The 14,665-nt window shown below is 36.3% G+C and overlaps 1 protein-coding gene and 1 pseudogene across 1 annotated transcript; both read left to right on the top strand.

Annotated features, from left to right (window-relative positions):
* Positions 1-1,737: 1,737 nt before the first annotated feature.
* LOC120769786 lies at positions 1,738-9,994 on the top strand (annotated as a pseudogene).
* A 1,254-nt stretch (positions 9,995-11,248) lies between these two features.
* On the top strand, positions 11,249-14,639 carry LOC120767297 (SH3KBP1-binding protein 1-like). The gene is made up of 5 exons (XM_040093182.1): positions 11,249-11,559; positions 11,678-12,957; positions 13,039-13,158; positions 13,222-13,361; positions 13,417-14,639. The coding sequence occupies exons 1-5, from the start codon at positions 11,504-11,506 to the stop codon at positions 14,242-14,244; spliced, it is 2,424 nt and encodes an 807-aa protein (XP_039949116.1). The 5' UTR covers positions 11,249-11,503; the 3' UTR covers positions 14,245-14,639.
* Positions 14,640-14,665: the final 26 nt, after the last annotated feature.

Below are 14,665 nucleotides of genomic sequence, written 5' to 3'. Positions count from 1 at the left end.
TTATGGGACAAAGGAATATGTATACCAAGTATCATTAAGTAATCTTAATTTTTACTTAAATTGGACGGAGAGACAGACAGTCACCCGGATTTCAACTCCTCCCGTGGCTTGTAGCTACAGGATTTCCCGGCAAATCCCGTATATTTCGCCACATTAGTCATCTCTATCTCTGCCGCCTAGGATAAGTTCCTGAGTTTTCGTTTCGAGGGGTTGTTGTTCAATCCAACCCCAATGAACAAACCTATATCCCTTTTTATACGATATCACAGAGAATATTCATACGAGTCTATGTTGGCGAAAATTTTTGATTTTTACGATCGGTGTGTGCCGTGCACTGGCTTTTGTGCTTACAATTGCTTATTTGGAAAACAAAAAGTGCCACAATATTAGTTTTAAATTTCGGCTATATTAGTAAAGTGGGATATGAGAAACTCGTTAAATATTAAACAGGATCTTCTGGTAGTGCTCTTGGGTAGTTAACCAGTAGTGTGACGGTTAGTGGGCTTGCTGGGAAAAATTTTCAATAAAGCAAAACTTAAAAAAAATCTATCAGATGCAATACCTTTTCTTCTAAAATACCATAGTTATCACGATGAAAGGGTTTATGGGATAAATATTTTATCTAAAATAAAACATGCATAATACATTTTCATATAGTGTAGGCAATCTCAGATTGTTGACAGCTACAACTGTTGTGACAGTTCAAATTTGTATACCGTTTTCAAAGAGCGCCGACTCTCTCTCAGCTCGTGTGCGGACAAAATACTTGTGCGTGAAATTTTTCTGTGCCAATTAAACTAAAAATAAAACTATTTTAAGAGATAAAAACTAACGAATCTGAACTGTAATTTTTGTTGTAGTAATTTTAAAACATTAGTGAAGATTGCGCATTCTATAAAATATAAAAAATATAGGACAAATTTATGTTTGAGTGGCCAATATAAATTTTACAAAGCTTGTAGGGAAAACCGATTGAAAATCCTGTATAGAGGCGAACTGGCTTCAATGATATAAGTATGAAAGAAATGGTTGCAAATCCATCAGCTTGAATATGGTTGTACTACTTCGATAAGTGTTTGGCCGGGGTACAGCGTAAAATTCAATGTCTATTAAAACGAAAACAAAAGCGAAGGTACCGATGGTGGTAATATACAATAAAGAAGAAAAAGTGGAAGTGGAATTAACAGTGACTGCTGTCAGCTAAAAAAATCCAAGTGGAAAAGGCGACTGCGATTACCGAAAATGGCGTACTAATCTAGCTGGTGTAAACCCTTTCCCCTTTGAATCGGTCGCAATTTGTAAGGAAATCGGCAGTGACTTAAAATAATGTGGATTACTAAAGGACTTATTAAAATTAAATAAAAAAGTGCTATATGTAGAATGAAACGAATGTAGTGTACAAAAAAATAATATACATAAGTAAACTCAAACAAAGAAATTTCGTCTTGGGTTAATGTATTTGGACAAGTTCACTTATTTATTTGTAACTTGTATATAAATTACATAGCTGATATTTGAAAATAACATTATAACAACTTTTATTACCAATTCAAAAACAATAATATAATTTACTAAAAGAAAAATGCCCAGCGCTTCCTGTACATCGTCACGTTCGCTACGTGCGCCGTTCCCATCGAAAAGGTGTCAATCTTGCATAGCTTTACCAAATCCGTCCATCCGGTTAGTAGTGAAGTAAAACTAAAAGAAAAAATAATACAATGCTTTCTATTAGGTAACATAATGGATCCTATGCAGCAAAACATTCCCGGACCAAGTTCTGCCTCACATTCTGGAGCAAATTCCAGTTCTAACGCCGGTGCATCTTCCCTTCAAAAAATAATGACTTAATATTACAAATTCAAATATTTCGCCCTGCTCCACAAGACTCATCATCAATTCAAACAAATCCTCATTCGACATCATCAACCGCATCATGTTCTTCTGGTGATACATCATCGCAATCAGCTGCAATTGTAGTGAGCACCTCGTCAGCAGCAGCAGCAGCGTCAACTGCTGCTGGTGCTGTTTCATCAGAAATGTTTGTGGATGTCTCTGGGGCATCCTGTTCACAATCGTCAAATTCAGGGCCTTCTACGTCTAGCGGTATTTCAGGTCCTTGCTCATTTGGAGTAGTCAACTCAAAAAACGTGCTTGGAGCTTCTTGTTCTAATAATATAATAGGATCGTCAGGTTTTAATGGAGGAGGAGGTTTTGTGGGAGGTCATCTGATGGATTCTGGATCGAGTAATCCTTGTCCAGGTAATTATCGATTTGTAAAACATAAATGCTGAACCTTATTGAAATGTATTTTTAATTTAGGTCCGTCAAGTAGTTCAAATCATAATAGTACCAGTACTTCTAGTATTGTAAATCATACAAGCAGTAAGTACCAAAATAATTCACGATAATTAATTTTAGTGGGAAAAATTAACTGATTATAATTTTTTTTTATTAATATTTGCAGACTGTAATTCACATTATTCAAATTCGGTATTGTGCAACTCGTTTATCAAAATGTAACTGCATCTACAACTGCCGTCTGCGACCGATATTACTACATCAATCATACGCATATGATCTTCGTCGCAAGATGCCCGCTAATGGACATGAGCATTGGTGTAACACCAACACATCTGCTATTCTTTCATCTCCTCCTGCAATCGTTTCTACAGCCAGCAGCAGCAATATTGCAGCTCCAAACACTAACAATAGCAGCTCGCCGTCAGTTTCCTGTGGCTCACCGCCCTCATCTGGGAGGAAGTTGCAACCCCGCTTCCATCTCTGTTATGCCATCATCATCATCCTCGTGTCAACAATTGTGCCGCACGCCATTAACTTCTAGTGCCGCTTTTCCTGTAAATTCAACCACTACTGATTACCATTAGGCCCATCGCCTACAGTACAGTTCAATACTACAACAACATTACGGTGATCTTCCCGATTGGCGGAATTGAAGAATAATAATTTTATGTTACCAACTCGCAAACGATCACGACGTTTGTATGCACAAACTTCTGAAGTACCCTGCGTGGCTGCCTGTACAGGCAGCAGCATGTATGGAATCCAACTGCGGCTCAATACCTAATACAGATACGAAATGCCCGACGAAGTTTACTCGCAATATTTTCGTATCTTCTAGAGCAGGATTTGTGTAGGTTATCACTTGTTTGTAAACGTTTAACACTATCGCTAACGATACCGAATTGTGGAAACGATTGTATCAGTCCGTGTTCGAATACGATATGCCACTATTTAATTCTGAACTATGTAAATTCGTCTTTGAAAAACCAGAAGAATCTGAGTTTACCAATCCATGGAAAGAGAGTTTCCGGCAACTTTACCGTGGCGTACACGTTCGTGCACGGGTTTTCAGGTATCAATATTTTTTTTCTTGCCAATTTTGTCTTGGATTTTTTTTATAATTTGTAAATTTTAAAACCTTACTTTTTATAGGATAAAAAGTGCTCCGGCCGTAGTATATTATTCTTCAATACAATACAAGGAGCGTTGGACTATCCTGAAGAACGCGCCGCAGCTGCGGCCATTGCTAGTTCAAGCAGTTCAAATGCGTCTGGAAGTATTGCTAATTCAAGCAATTGTGGTAGTAATGTTAGTGCAGTTGCGAACATTTATGAAGAAAATATACAACCCGCCGATCATCCAGGGCCACTTATCTTCCTACATGCTGGTCATTACAAAGGCGAATATTTGTATATAGAATCGGATGTAGCTTTGATTGGTGCAGCATCTGGAAATGTGGCCGAATCCGTCATATTAGAACGCGAAGCGGGTTCCACTATGATGTTTGTAGAAGGTGCCAAATATGCTTATGTCGGCTATTTGACGCTGAAGTTCTCCCCTGATGTCACATCCACAGTGTCTCATCATAAACATTATTGTTTGGATATTGGAGAGAATTGCTCACCAACAGTAGATAACTGCATTATACGCAGCTCATCGGTTGTGGGCGCAGCTGTTTGTGTTAGTGGTGTTAATGCTAATCCTGTCATACGCAACTGCGATATAAGCGATTGCGAGAATGTTGGTCTTTATGTAACGGACTACGCTCAAGGAACTTATGAGCACAATGAAATAAGTCGCAATGCTTTGGCCGGAATATGGGTGAAGAACTTTGCCAGTCCTATTATGCGCGAGAATCACATTCATCATGGACGCGATGTAGGCATATTTACATTTGAAAATGGAATGGTGAGTATAAAATAGAATTGTAAATAAATGCACACAATTGAAACTTCACATATGTACATAACTTAATTCCACTCTTTGTACACATAATATGTTACGCTTATATCACATGAGCACCACTTAAAAATTTTACTTAACTCACAACCTGTATTAGAAAATTATTATAATGGTATTTCATAAATACTTATCGAATTTCCTTTACAGGGTTACTTTGAGAAAAACGATATACATAACAATCGCATTGCGGGTTTTGAAGTCAAAGCGGGTGCAAACCCTACTGTAGTCAAATGCGAGATTCATCATGGGCAAACCGGCGGAATTTATGTGCATGAGAATGGTTTGGGGCAGTTTATTGAGAATCGCATACATTCAAATAATTTTGCAGGTAAACAAAATAATCTATGTGGACATGGATCTTATACATCAATCATATAAATAATGTATTTAAATTAACATGATTTTAATTTAAATTAGGCGTCTGGATAACTTCAAATAGTAATCCCACTATACGCAAGAATGAAATATATAATGGACATCAAGGAGGTGTATACATATTTGGAGAAGGTCGTGGGCTCATCGAGCATAATAATATATATGGGAATGCTCTGGCTGGTATACAGATACGAACGAATAGTGATCCGATAGTACGTCATAATAAAATTCATCACGGCCAACATGGGGGTATATACGTACATGAAAAGGGTCAAGGTCTTATTGAAGAAAACGAAGTGTATTCCAACACTCTGGCAGGAGTTTGGATAACAACAGGCAGTACTCCAGTTTTGCGCCGAAATCGCATACATTCTGGAAAACAGGTGAGTGACCCAGTTTAGTAAATAGTGTATTACCATGCTTGCCTTTTTAAATGGTAAACTATAATTTGAATAATTTATACCATATAGTGTTAACCTTAAAATGATCAAATTTCCAGATATACATATGTTATCATATTTGATTAGATATATCGAAACAAGACAACAGTTATAGTTACTGTCATTTCTCTGTTCGTTAACTCTTGTCAAAAAGGTAGTCCTCCAACTTTTAAGATATGGAAGCCATACAAATTGAACGATCAAAATCGAAACCTTGTATGAACAACTTTATTATTTGTAGGGTATCATAGCTACTTGGCAACCGAAGTTACGTTTTTTCTGTTATCTTTCATTTTTGAAACTTAACACTTACAATTTATCATAATACTTTATAGAAAACAGAATTAAAACGAATTAATACAGATCAGGATAAGCAAAATACTTATTCGGCACCGAATAAATTTCTTCCACATTCTTGATTGCCTAGTTAAACCCATTCATTTAAACCCCACTTCCTATAGACCCGTCTAAATAATATTGTGTGTCCGTTCACGTTATTTAGACCGACTGTCATAGGAACAGCGGCAAAATTGAAGTACTTCCGTTTAGTTTTACCATGTATTTCAGTGGAAATATGAAATAATATAGTTCAGACTAAATTTAGTGTGTTGTCATTTGTAACCCGCATCGAAATCGGCTTAATTCATAACCTGTCTTGTTGTAGGTGGGTGTATATTTTTATGATAATGGTCATGGAAAACTTGAGGACAACGACATCTTCAATCACCTGTACTCGGGTGTGCAAATACGTACTGGCAGCAATCCCGTTATACGTGGAAATAAAATTTGGGGCGGACAAAACGGTGGTGTATTAGTTTACAATGGTGGTCTCGGTTTATTAGAGCAAAATGAAATATTTGATAATGCAATGGCTGGGGTGTGGATTAAAACTGATTCAAATCCGACATTGAAGCGCAATAAGATATATGATGGACGCGATGGGGGCATTTGTATTTTTAATGGTGGCAAAGGTATCCTTGAAGAGAACGACATCTTCCGTAATACTCAGGCTGGTGTTCTCATCTCTACCCAATCTCATCCAATTCTGAGACGCAATCGTATTTACGATGGTCAGGCAGCTGGAGTCGAAATCACCAACAATGCAACTGCGACATTAGAGCATAATCAAATATTTAAAAATAAATTCGGTGGATTATGCCTAGCGAGCGGTGTTCAGCCCATTATACGCGGCAATAATATATTCAACAACGAAGACGAAGTCGAAAAGGCAGTATCCGGAGGACAGTGTCTGTACAAAATTAGCAGTTATACATCATTTCCAATGCACGACTTCTATCGTTGTCAAACATGTAATACCACTGACCGCAATGCGATTTGTGTCAATTGCATTAAGAATTGTCACGCAGGACACGATGTGGAGTTCATACGACATGACCGGTAAGTTCAAATGGAAAGCACTAAAATAGTTAGTGCTAACTTGTATGTATGTAATGTGTTTAATTATTACTGTAATTAATTGAAAATATTTCGTTCTTTAACTATATAGCTTTTTTTGTGATTGCGGTGCTGGTACGCTTTCGAATCAGTGTCAGTTGCAAGGCGAACCCACACAGGATACGGATACTCTCTATGATTCAGCTGCCCCGATGGAATCTCATACTCTTATGGTGAATTAATATCTTTCAACAATTAATAAATATCAATAATCTAATATAAATGAACTGGACTGAAAAAAATGGAGATTGATTCGAATTAACGATCTAGTAAGAGAGTATAAGAAAGTCGGATGCCATTTCTTGACTTTTAATCTAATAGGCCATTCGACCCTATTGACGTTGATTGAAAAAGCTAGAATCTGAAAATGCTACAGGGTGCGCCGTCTTTTATGTCTGTATATAAATATTTAAAAAATATAGCATTTACCTAGATAATTGAGTTGGCGAGACATGTTCTACTAACCTCAAATTTTTGAGCTAGAGATTGAAGCTAATACAGATATTCGAATCGGTTCCTTGGAATAGGTCAAGCAATCGCTCGAAGGGCTTATACGGGCTGATTTCCTAAAGGAAGTTGTGAGGAGCGATGTTACGGCTGAAAAAAGGGTTATTGATGTTCACTGGTCTCACCAAGTGATTGGGTTTTAAATTTCGAATTCCACTCTTTCATACTGACATAAAAGTTGGCGCACCCCGTAGCCCCAAGTAATCCTGCTCGGGACGATAGTATACTTCTTTATATCAATTCAATGAGTGTCAATTGAATTAAATTTACAAGCTTAATAAGAACAATGAAATTTAGTTTAGCATAAACTCGAATAACTTTTTTTTTTACGTGTTTTCTATATTTGTGTGCTTATTGTTTCATACACCTTCTTGTGTTTCGTAAGGTAAACTCTTTGCTTTAAAATATATTAAGTGCTCGTTTCAATTTTACTAATTTTACATTTTTTAGTATATTGATTGACCAGTTAGGAACGAGCCATCTGTTTTTGGTGTTATGTATTCGTAAATGTAAGAAACAATTTAAGTATAGTATATTTTCTAATTTAATTACAATTTCATTGTACAAATTGTATAGATTGTATATTACAAGTAAAAGTAGAAACGCTGGAAATAATTCCAACATATATCTAAAAATTTACTCCGCGCTTTGGAAATCAAGGAATGTGCAATTAGAGACAATTAAGTGATCAATATTTAGGTTACTATAACGCTTATAATAGAAGTAATTCATATTCATCATTCGTCTAGAGTAAAAACACACAAGCACCTAGCTGTATATCCAACACATACACATGCATATAGCGACATTACGGGAATTATCGTACACATTTGATAATTTATGATCGAAAAACTGTTTTATTGTTCCATTTAAAGTTTTTAATATATGTATACCTATACAATATGAATTCTTAGACAGCTATCAAAGCATTAAATGTATTACATACATAAATCCAGTGAACTTTTCGCAAATTGTTTGCAAATTCAACTTTTCACACCACAATGAATGCCAACAATCTCTTAAATGTAATAAGCATGCAAATTGACATCATCTCATGAAGGATACATCAAATACATACATATATTTATAAAAAAATGTCCGTTCATGCAATCAAATGTATGTACAATGATCTTACACTAGTTATTAAGTTATATAAGATATTTGTCTATACATATATTGACGGTATACGCATTATCACACTACTTGCATTCAATATTACGTATTTCATAGAAGAAAGGTGTTATTTTGTTTCATTTGAACCTCAGTTTCGTCCAGTAGATATCCACATATTTAATGTGTAGTAGCTGTAGTGTATGTGAAGCAATTTCTAAGTATTACAATAATTTTTAATTTTGCGAAATCAAAACTTTTATACATTATACAAATATATATATTATAGAAGATATTGTATGGATATTTAAAACGGTATGAGCAACTGCGGCTCTGCACAATTGTAACAAGTAAACATACATATTTGCATATGCATAAATAAGGAATGAGCAATATAACGTTACTCCCGGGGCTTAGCAGTGTACATGCTGTGTGCCAGAAAATTTTCAAAGAAATGATAAATATTTTTTACTCTGCCCCAGCTATAGTTATAGTCAAAGTAATTAATTAAGAATACATATATGTATGTACGTGTGCCAGATAAGACACAATAATATTACCTTTGATATGTAATGAAAAGTGACTACATGTCTGTAATGTTATCATCACTATTTTTATATACACATTTTTTAATTGTTTGTCTTTTTGTTGAAATGTTTTATAACTAAAAACACATTTTATGTGTATCCTTAAACGTATGCCTTTCATTTAATTTTTCACACCGAATGTAAATTCTATATTAAAATGATTTTTTATATGCTCCAGTGTGTCATTTAGGACTTAAGTAAAGTTAAATAGAATAGTAGTAAAATAAGCTGATATGTATGAAAACGCCATTCTGTATCATAATTATACGTACAAAAATATCCAAAGGCTGCATGCATAGTAGTTTCATACACCAAGAAAATCCCACATATGTATGTATGCATGTATGGCATACGAACTTTTATCGAATCTGTGAACAACATCTTTGCTTGTAAACAAACTGTCAAAATATAGTAGTATTTCTTTCATTGGAGAGCTATCATTCGAAACAAAATACTATTCAAGGTAATAGATAAATCAGAAAAGGGACGGAAATTATCTATACAATTAGCTTCTCTACGTAAGGGCCATCGTCCGAATTTATGGTGGACAGATATATTTGGCTTGTTAAGAGAAGTCAGTCGTGTTCGTCAGAAATTTCGCCAGAATAAGAGCCCTGGCATATTTTAAAAGAGTTTTAGTTGTTGTGAGACTGATCCTTATTGCGGTTGTAATGACATAGAGTATTCTTCCAATATTTTTGGAGTTCTGGTTACGTCGAGCTCACTTACATGAGAACGGTGAGACTGATTCATTTGGGACGAAATGACTCATGAGAAACAAGTATAAACATGCTCATATTGTTTTTTTTTTACCATATACATAAATGAAAATTTTATTTACTTACTGAGCTCTAAAAGTGTTAATTTGGTAATAATGGTATGACCATTAAACTAACCATAATGCATCATAGTTGCAGTCAAGAGGATATAAAATTAAAGATATCTTTATTGTACTCTCCAGAATGTTTCTTATCTCCCCCAATACTAATTTTCCTGCTTTTTTAGCGATATAATATTATCCTTTGTGTTAGTCTCTCATCATTTGCTATTTTCAAGAAAGGCGAAAGAGCTCTTCACTAGTACAAGTATGTCCAGTTTACAAGGAATATATGAAATTCAATTAGATTTGGCAACCGACCTAGTTTGTTTTATAAGGAAATATTCTTTCTCTCGCTAATTCGGGGAAGAAATGCTCTAGTTTGAGTGCAAGATGATTCATTGTGTTTAATATTGATAGTACGTGAAATAAAAAGTATGGCAACAGAGAAAAACTAATTTGGAAGAGCGAATTATCAACGAAGACAAAATCCTTTTACGTTTTTGTCCAACAGAACAAATGCCCCTGTGAGTAGATTCAAATGGTGTCCTCAATAAATGACTGATTTGCTAATGAAAAGAGAGGAGTAAACAATTGGTTTAGCAACGACAACAAAACCAGTAACATTATATATTATATAAGTGTTTGAAAGAACAAATAACATACATATATAAAAAATTAAATGCATACATACATTTGTACGTAAATACGCATTAACTTTATGGAATATACATAGATATAATTCATTAACATTAAAGTTTACTTAAAACCAATGAAAAATGAGTCTTTTTTTAACAAGTTTATGGACGTTTTAGTAAAGTGTATCTTCCAAAAAAGAGGTGAATAAATGCGGACTCGGTTTTACCAAGAAAACTTGCTTCTTAACAGTTTTTTTTTCTAATAACTTCAAGGTAAGAAGTTAGGAGGAAAGTTTTAGGAAAATTTAAATATTGCTAAAAAATTGTACAAATAATATTTAAACAAATAAAACATATTTACATTTTTTGGTCTCATAGAATTTTAGCTCTGAATCCGAAATTTTGATTCATTTTGAACATTAGATTAGATTAGATAGACGAAGAATGCACCGGGACCTTAAGTCTATTGTGCACTTTCCTAAATCACAAAGACTCACCTAGCCCTAGCATGTTAATAAGGTCCAAATACTGCTGAGTGTTAGCGAAGCCATGGGATTCATATTTGGAAACTTAGATCCAAGGTTCTTCGACCTGCGTCTGCAGACAGCAATGCTGTCAATTAGCAGGTGTTCTGTTGTTTCAGGCTCCCTGCAGAACCGGAAATTAATTGCAATGCATGAATTACACAAAGTAAATGTTACCGTCGTCAACAACAACAACAGCTATTTCCGGTCATCGTACGAACGAAACGTCGATAAATAACTTTTGTGGGGATTTTGGATTTAATAAGAACGTTGGCAAACAACATATTAAGTGGTACGCAGATTACTGTTTACGAAAACAAGTTTATTTTTTTAAGTTTTAGTGTAAAGCTGTTTCGTCAGAGTTAAAATTATTAGAAATCTCAGCTTTGAAATTTTTATTTTTAAATTTTTTATTTTTAACAGTTGAGATTGGATGCAATGAGCCTAATTTAATTTCAGTGTGTACATGTTGCACAAAAACTTCCCTTTTTGTGCTCTGGCAACATTGCGGCATAAAGAACTCAAAAACGTCAACACTACTCACTTTTGCAGCATAATTTTTCTCTGCATTCCATAAGTAATTTTAACTTGAAAATTCGTGGCTGAATATACTTGCATACATATCAGAACTAAAAAGTTAATTTGGTGGTACCAGTGGAAAGATTGTGGATTAAAATTTGGACAAGTTATAGTTATAGTGAGAGATATAGTTATACTGATAGGTGCAACAAAAACATAACTTTTGCAGCAGCACCAGCAACTCTATTCAGGCGCTACAAACATTACGATGGCATACCTTCCACATAATGGCGACCTGATAAATTTGAATGTTGGAGGACAGCGGTAAAACTATGATTATCTGTTGGTTAAACTAACAATTGTCCAATAGAGACAAATTCAGTATACATTTGTTATTTTTAGTGTGTTAAACGTTATTTTTGTCATCCATGGTACATTGCAGATTTTCTACATCACGTCAAACGCTGACGTGGATACCAGATACATTTTTCACAGCGCTGCTAAGCGGACGCATTTCGAGTTTACGCGATGAAACTGGTGCTATATTCATAGATCGCGATCCTTCGTTATTCTCAATCATTCTGAATTACTTGCGAACCAAGGATATTGACATCAAAAATTGCGAAATCCGAGCATTACGGCATGAATCGGAGTACTATGGCATTACTCCGCTGGTCAAGCGGTTAGCGCTTTGTGAAGACTTGAATCATTCATCATGTGGCGATGTACTCTTTTATGGTTATTTGCCTGCACCAATGATGCCATCAAATGATTCAATTCATACGTCAGTAACATCGACAGGCCCAGTCGTCCTTGAAGACCGTTCTGGTGGTGTTAGCGATTTACCTTCTTATAGATCTTCGAACGGCTCTTATAATATACCGGCCACATCAGGCCAGATGGAACCTTGCTTGCCGTCAACTTCAACCGGGGTAATGTCCGCTTCAATTGCTAATGCTCGACCCGGTTCGATGGTTCGTGTTCCAGAAACAGCATCTACATCGAGTAGACATTCGTCATCACATTCACGGAACTCTTCTTGGGACTTGCGTTGTGGACGACCAAACGTCAATGTCGGCGGGGAAGTGCGAAATTGGGGTCCTGCAGTTCCTTCGTCTACACACTCGCGTACCGCATCTCTTGATTATATGCGTCATTCTAGAAATTCATCTGCCGACCTCAATAAGATAATACGGAATGATGTAGGCCTAGTATTCAGCCCAACATTGACATCAAACTGGGTCGATCCATTACGTGTTCAAATAATTAAGGCTCATCAAAACTGGATTGCAGTAGCATATGCCCATTTCGTAACTTGTTATCGTGTTAAGGACTCAAGTGGGTGGCAAATAGTGTTCACATCGCCTCATATCGATGCAACCATCGAACGTATGGCGATCAACTCAAAAGTGAATACATCCACAGCTGAACCTACTCCGAGTAAGATGGTCGCCATATCCTATGGTAGTCAAATACGACTTTGGAGCATACATGAAGGAGGCAATAAGACCGATGTCGGAACTTTCAATTTAAATGTACGAGTTGAGTATTTATTTTTCATCGGCAGCCAATTAGTTGCTTTGTCATCTTCTGGAAAAATAGGCGTTTGGCACGCGATGACACAACATTGGCAAATTCAGGATTTGGTTCCAGTGTTGTCTTTTGACTCGGCAGGATCGTTTTTACTTCTTGGCTGTAACAACGGTTCAATTTATTATATAGGTACTTTGCTTGGATTAGATAAATATACTAAATGTATTTTAGAAACACACCCTTAATAATAAACATTTACTTTACTGTCAGATATGCAAAAGTTTCCACTTCGTATGAAGGATAATGACTTATTGGTGACTGAGCTGTATAAGGATCCAAACTTGGACCCAATTACAGCAATTTCCGTATATCTTACTCCAAAAACCTCCAGTAAGTGATTAAATCGCCTATCAAGACAGAACGTTATAATATTCACAAATCATGGTGTTTTAGGTATAAGTGGAAATTGGATAGAGATAGCATATGGAACGAAATCGGGTGCAGTGCGTATTATTGTACAACACCCGGAGACTGCCGGTCACGGTCCACATTTATTTGAAACCTTTACTGTACATCAAAGCCCCGTAACTAAGGTATGCGTTTCATAATTTCATTGTACTGAGTTATGTTCACCGAAATTGTTCTCAGGTTACCCTCTCGGAGAAATATCTAATATCCGTTTGCAGTGAATATCATCATGTACGCACTTGGTCCTTAACACGTTTCCGTGGCATGCTGTCTACACAACCTGGATCGACACCAGAGGCCTCCTTTAAAATTGTGTCACTCGAAGCTACCGATTCACATTACAGTTATGCAGCTGGCAACGATTTTGGTCCCTACGGCGACTATGATGAACAGATCTTTGTACAAAAAGTTGTACCCGAAACGGATCAACTTTATGTGCGTTTAGCTTCAAATGGTGATCGTGTTTGCATTATAAAGTCGGTGGATAGTTCAACTATCACTTCTTTCTGTGTGCACGAGTGTGAAGTCTCATCTCGTATGGGGTCACGATTCATTTTGACAGGGCACTGTAATGGTGTTATTCAAATGTGGGATCTAACTACAGCGTTGGCGTTATTTTCAAAAGGTGAACCACAGCAGAATACCTTTGGCGGACCAGACACACACGAGCTTCTTCGCCTACTTGACCAATGTGAAATCAGCAATAGCCTCAGCTCAACGCCTTGTATGTCACCGTGTCTATCGGTGGTTGGAGGCATGGCAAACGCCGCAATAGCTCGTATGAAGGCGAGCAATGTAGCTCTGCTTAATCAACTCCACAACCAGCACCAACAAACACCACTACAACAACAGCCCCAAGCTCAGTCACAGCAATCTACCTGCAATGTGGCTGCGCAACTTCTGCCGCTACAACATCAAACACAACAACAACAAATGCAGCAGCAGCAACAGCAATATTCTCCTCCACAACAGCCAGTATCGCAAGGCATTGGTAACAACGCTGATTGAAATGGGGAAGACGCGTGTATTTTGCCAGCAGTGGCTATTGCTGTTGCAAAGATGGCGTTGGTTGGGCGTGCCTCATCCTTGCTAATGTTTAGCCTAGTAATAGAGTATGTTCGCAAATTGTTGAAAATAATGCTCTGCTCGATTATATATGTTTGCTTGTTACGTTATATCGCAGCAGCAACTGTGCAACGACCTCGGAAAGGCGGAGATGCACTATAAAATTGGGGCGCCTTTCCTCAATATTTTAAAATGATTAGATGTTACTCTTATATTTTATTGAAGTGATTTTTACAGGTGATCATTCGTAAAATATCCTTAGGCAAATGCATTATACTCGTTTAAGAAGCACAATTTTTTGTCTGAATATATCGAAATATACACATACAATTACCAAATTTTTATATATGTTACTTTCTTACAT

This window comes from Bactrocera tryoni, chromosome 2, assembly GCF_016617805.1.
Source record: "Bactrocera tryoni isolate S06 chromosome 2, CSIRO_BtryS06_freeze2, whole genome shotgun sequence".
Classification (NCBI taxonomy): Eukaryota; Metazoa; Arthropoda; class Insecta; order Diptera; family Tephritidae; genus Bactrocera; species Bactrocera tryoni.
The sequence above is the reverse complement of the archived record's forward strand: the minus strand, read 5'-3'. Positions and strand labels throughout refer to the sequence as shown.

Bases quoted from the DNA above. Each gene is read 5' to 3' on its own strand.
- LOC120767297 (XM_040093182.1), top strand. From the start codon at position 11,504: ATGGCATACCTTCCACATAATGGCGACCTGATAAATTTGAATGTTGGA. The intron at 11,560-11,677 runs GTAAAACTATGA...GGTACATTGCAG, and splicing joins TTGAATGTTGGAGGACAGCG to ATTTTCTACATCACGTCAAA. The intron at 13,159-13,221 runs GTAAGTGATTAA...ATGGTGTTTTAG, and splicing joins TCTTACTCCAAAAACCTCCA to GTATAAGTGGAAATTGGATA.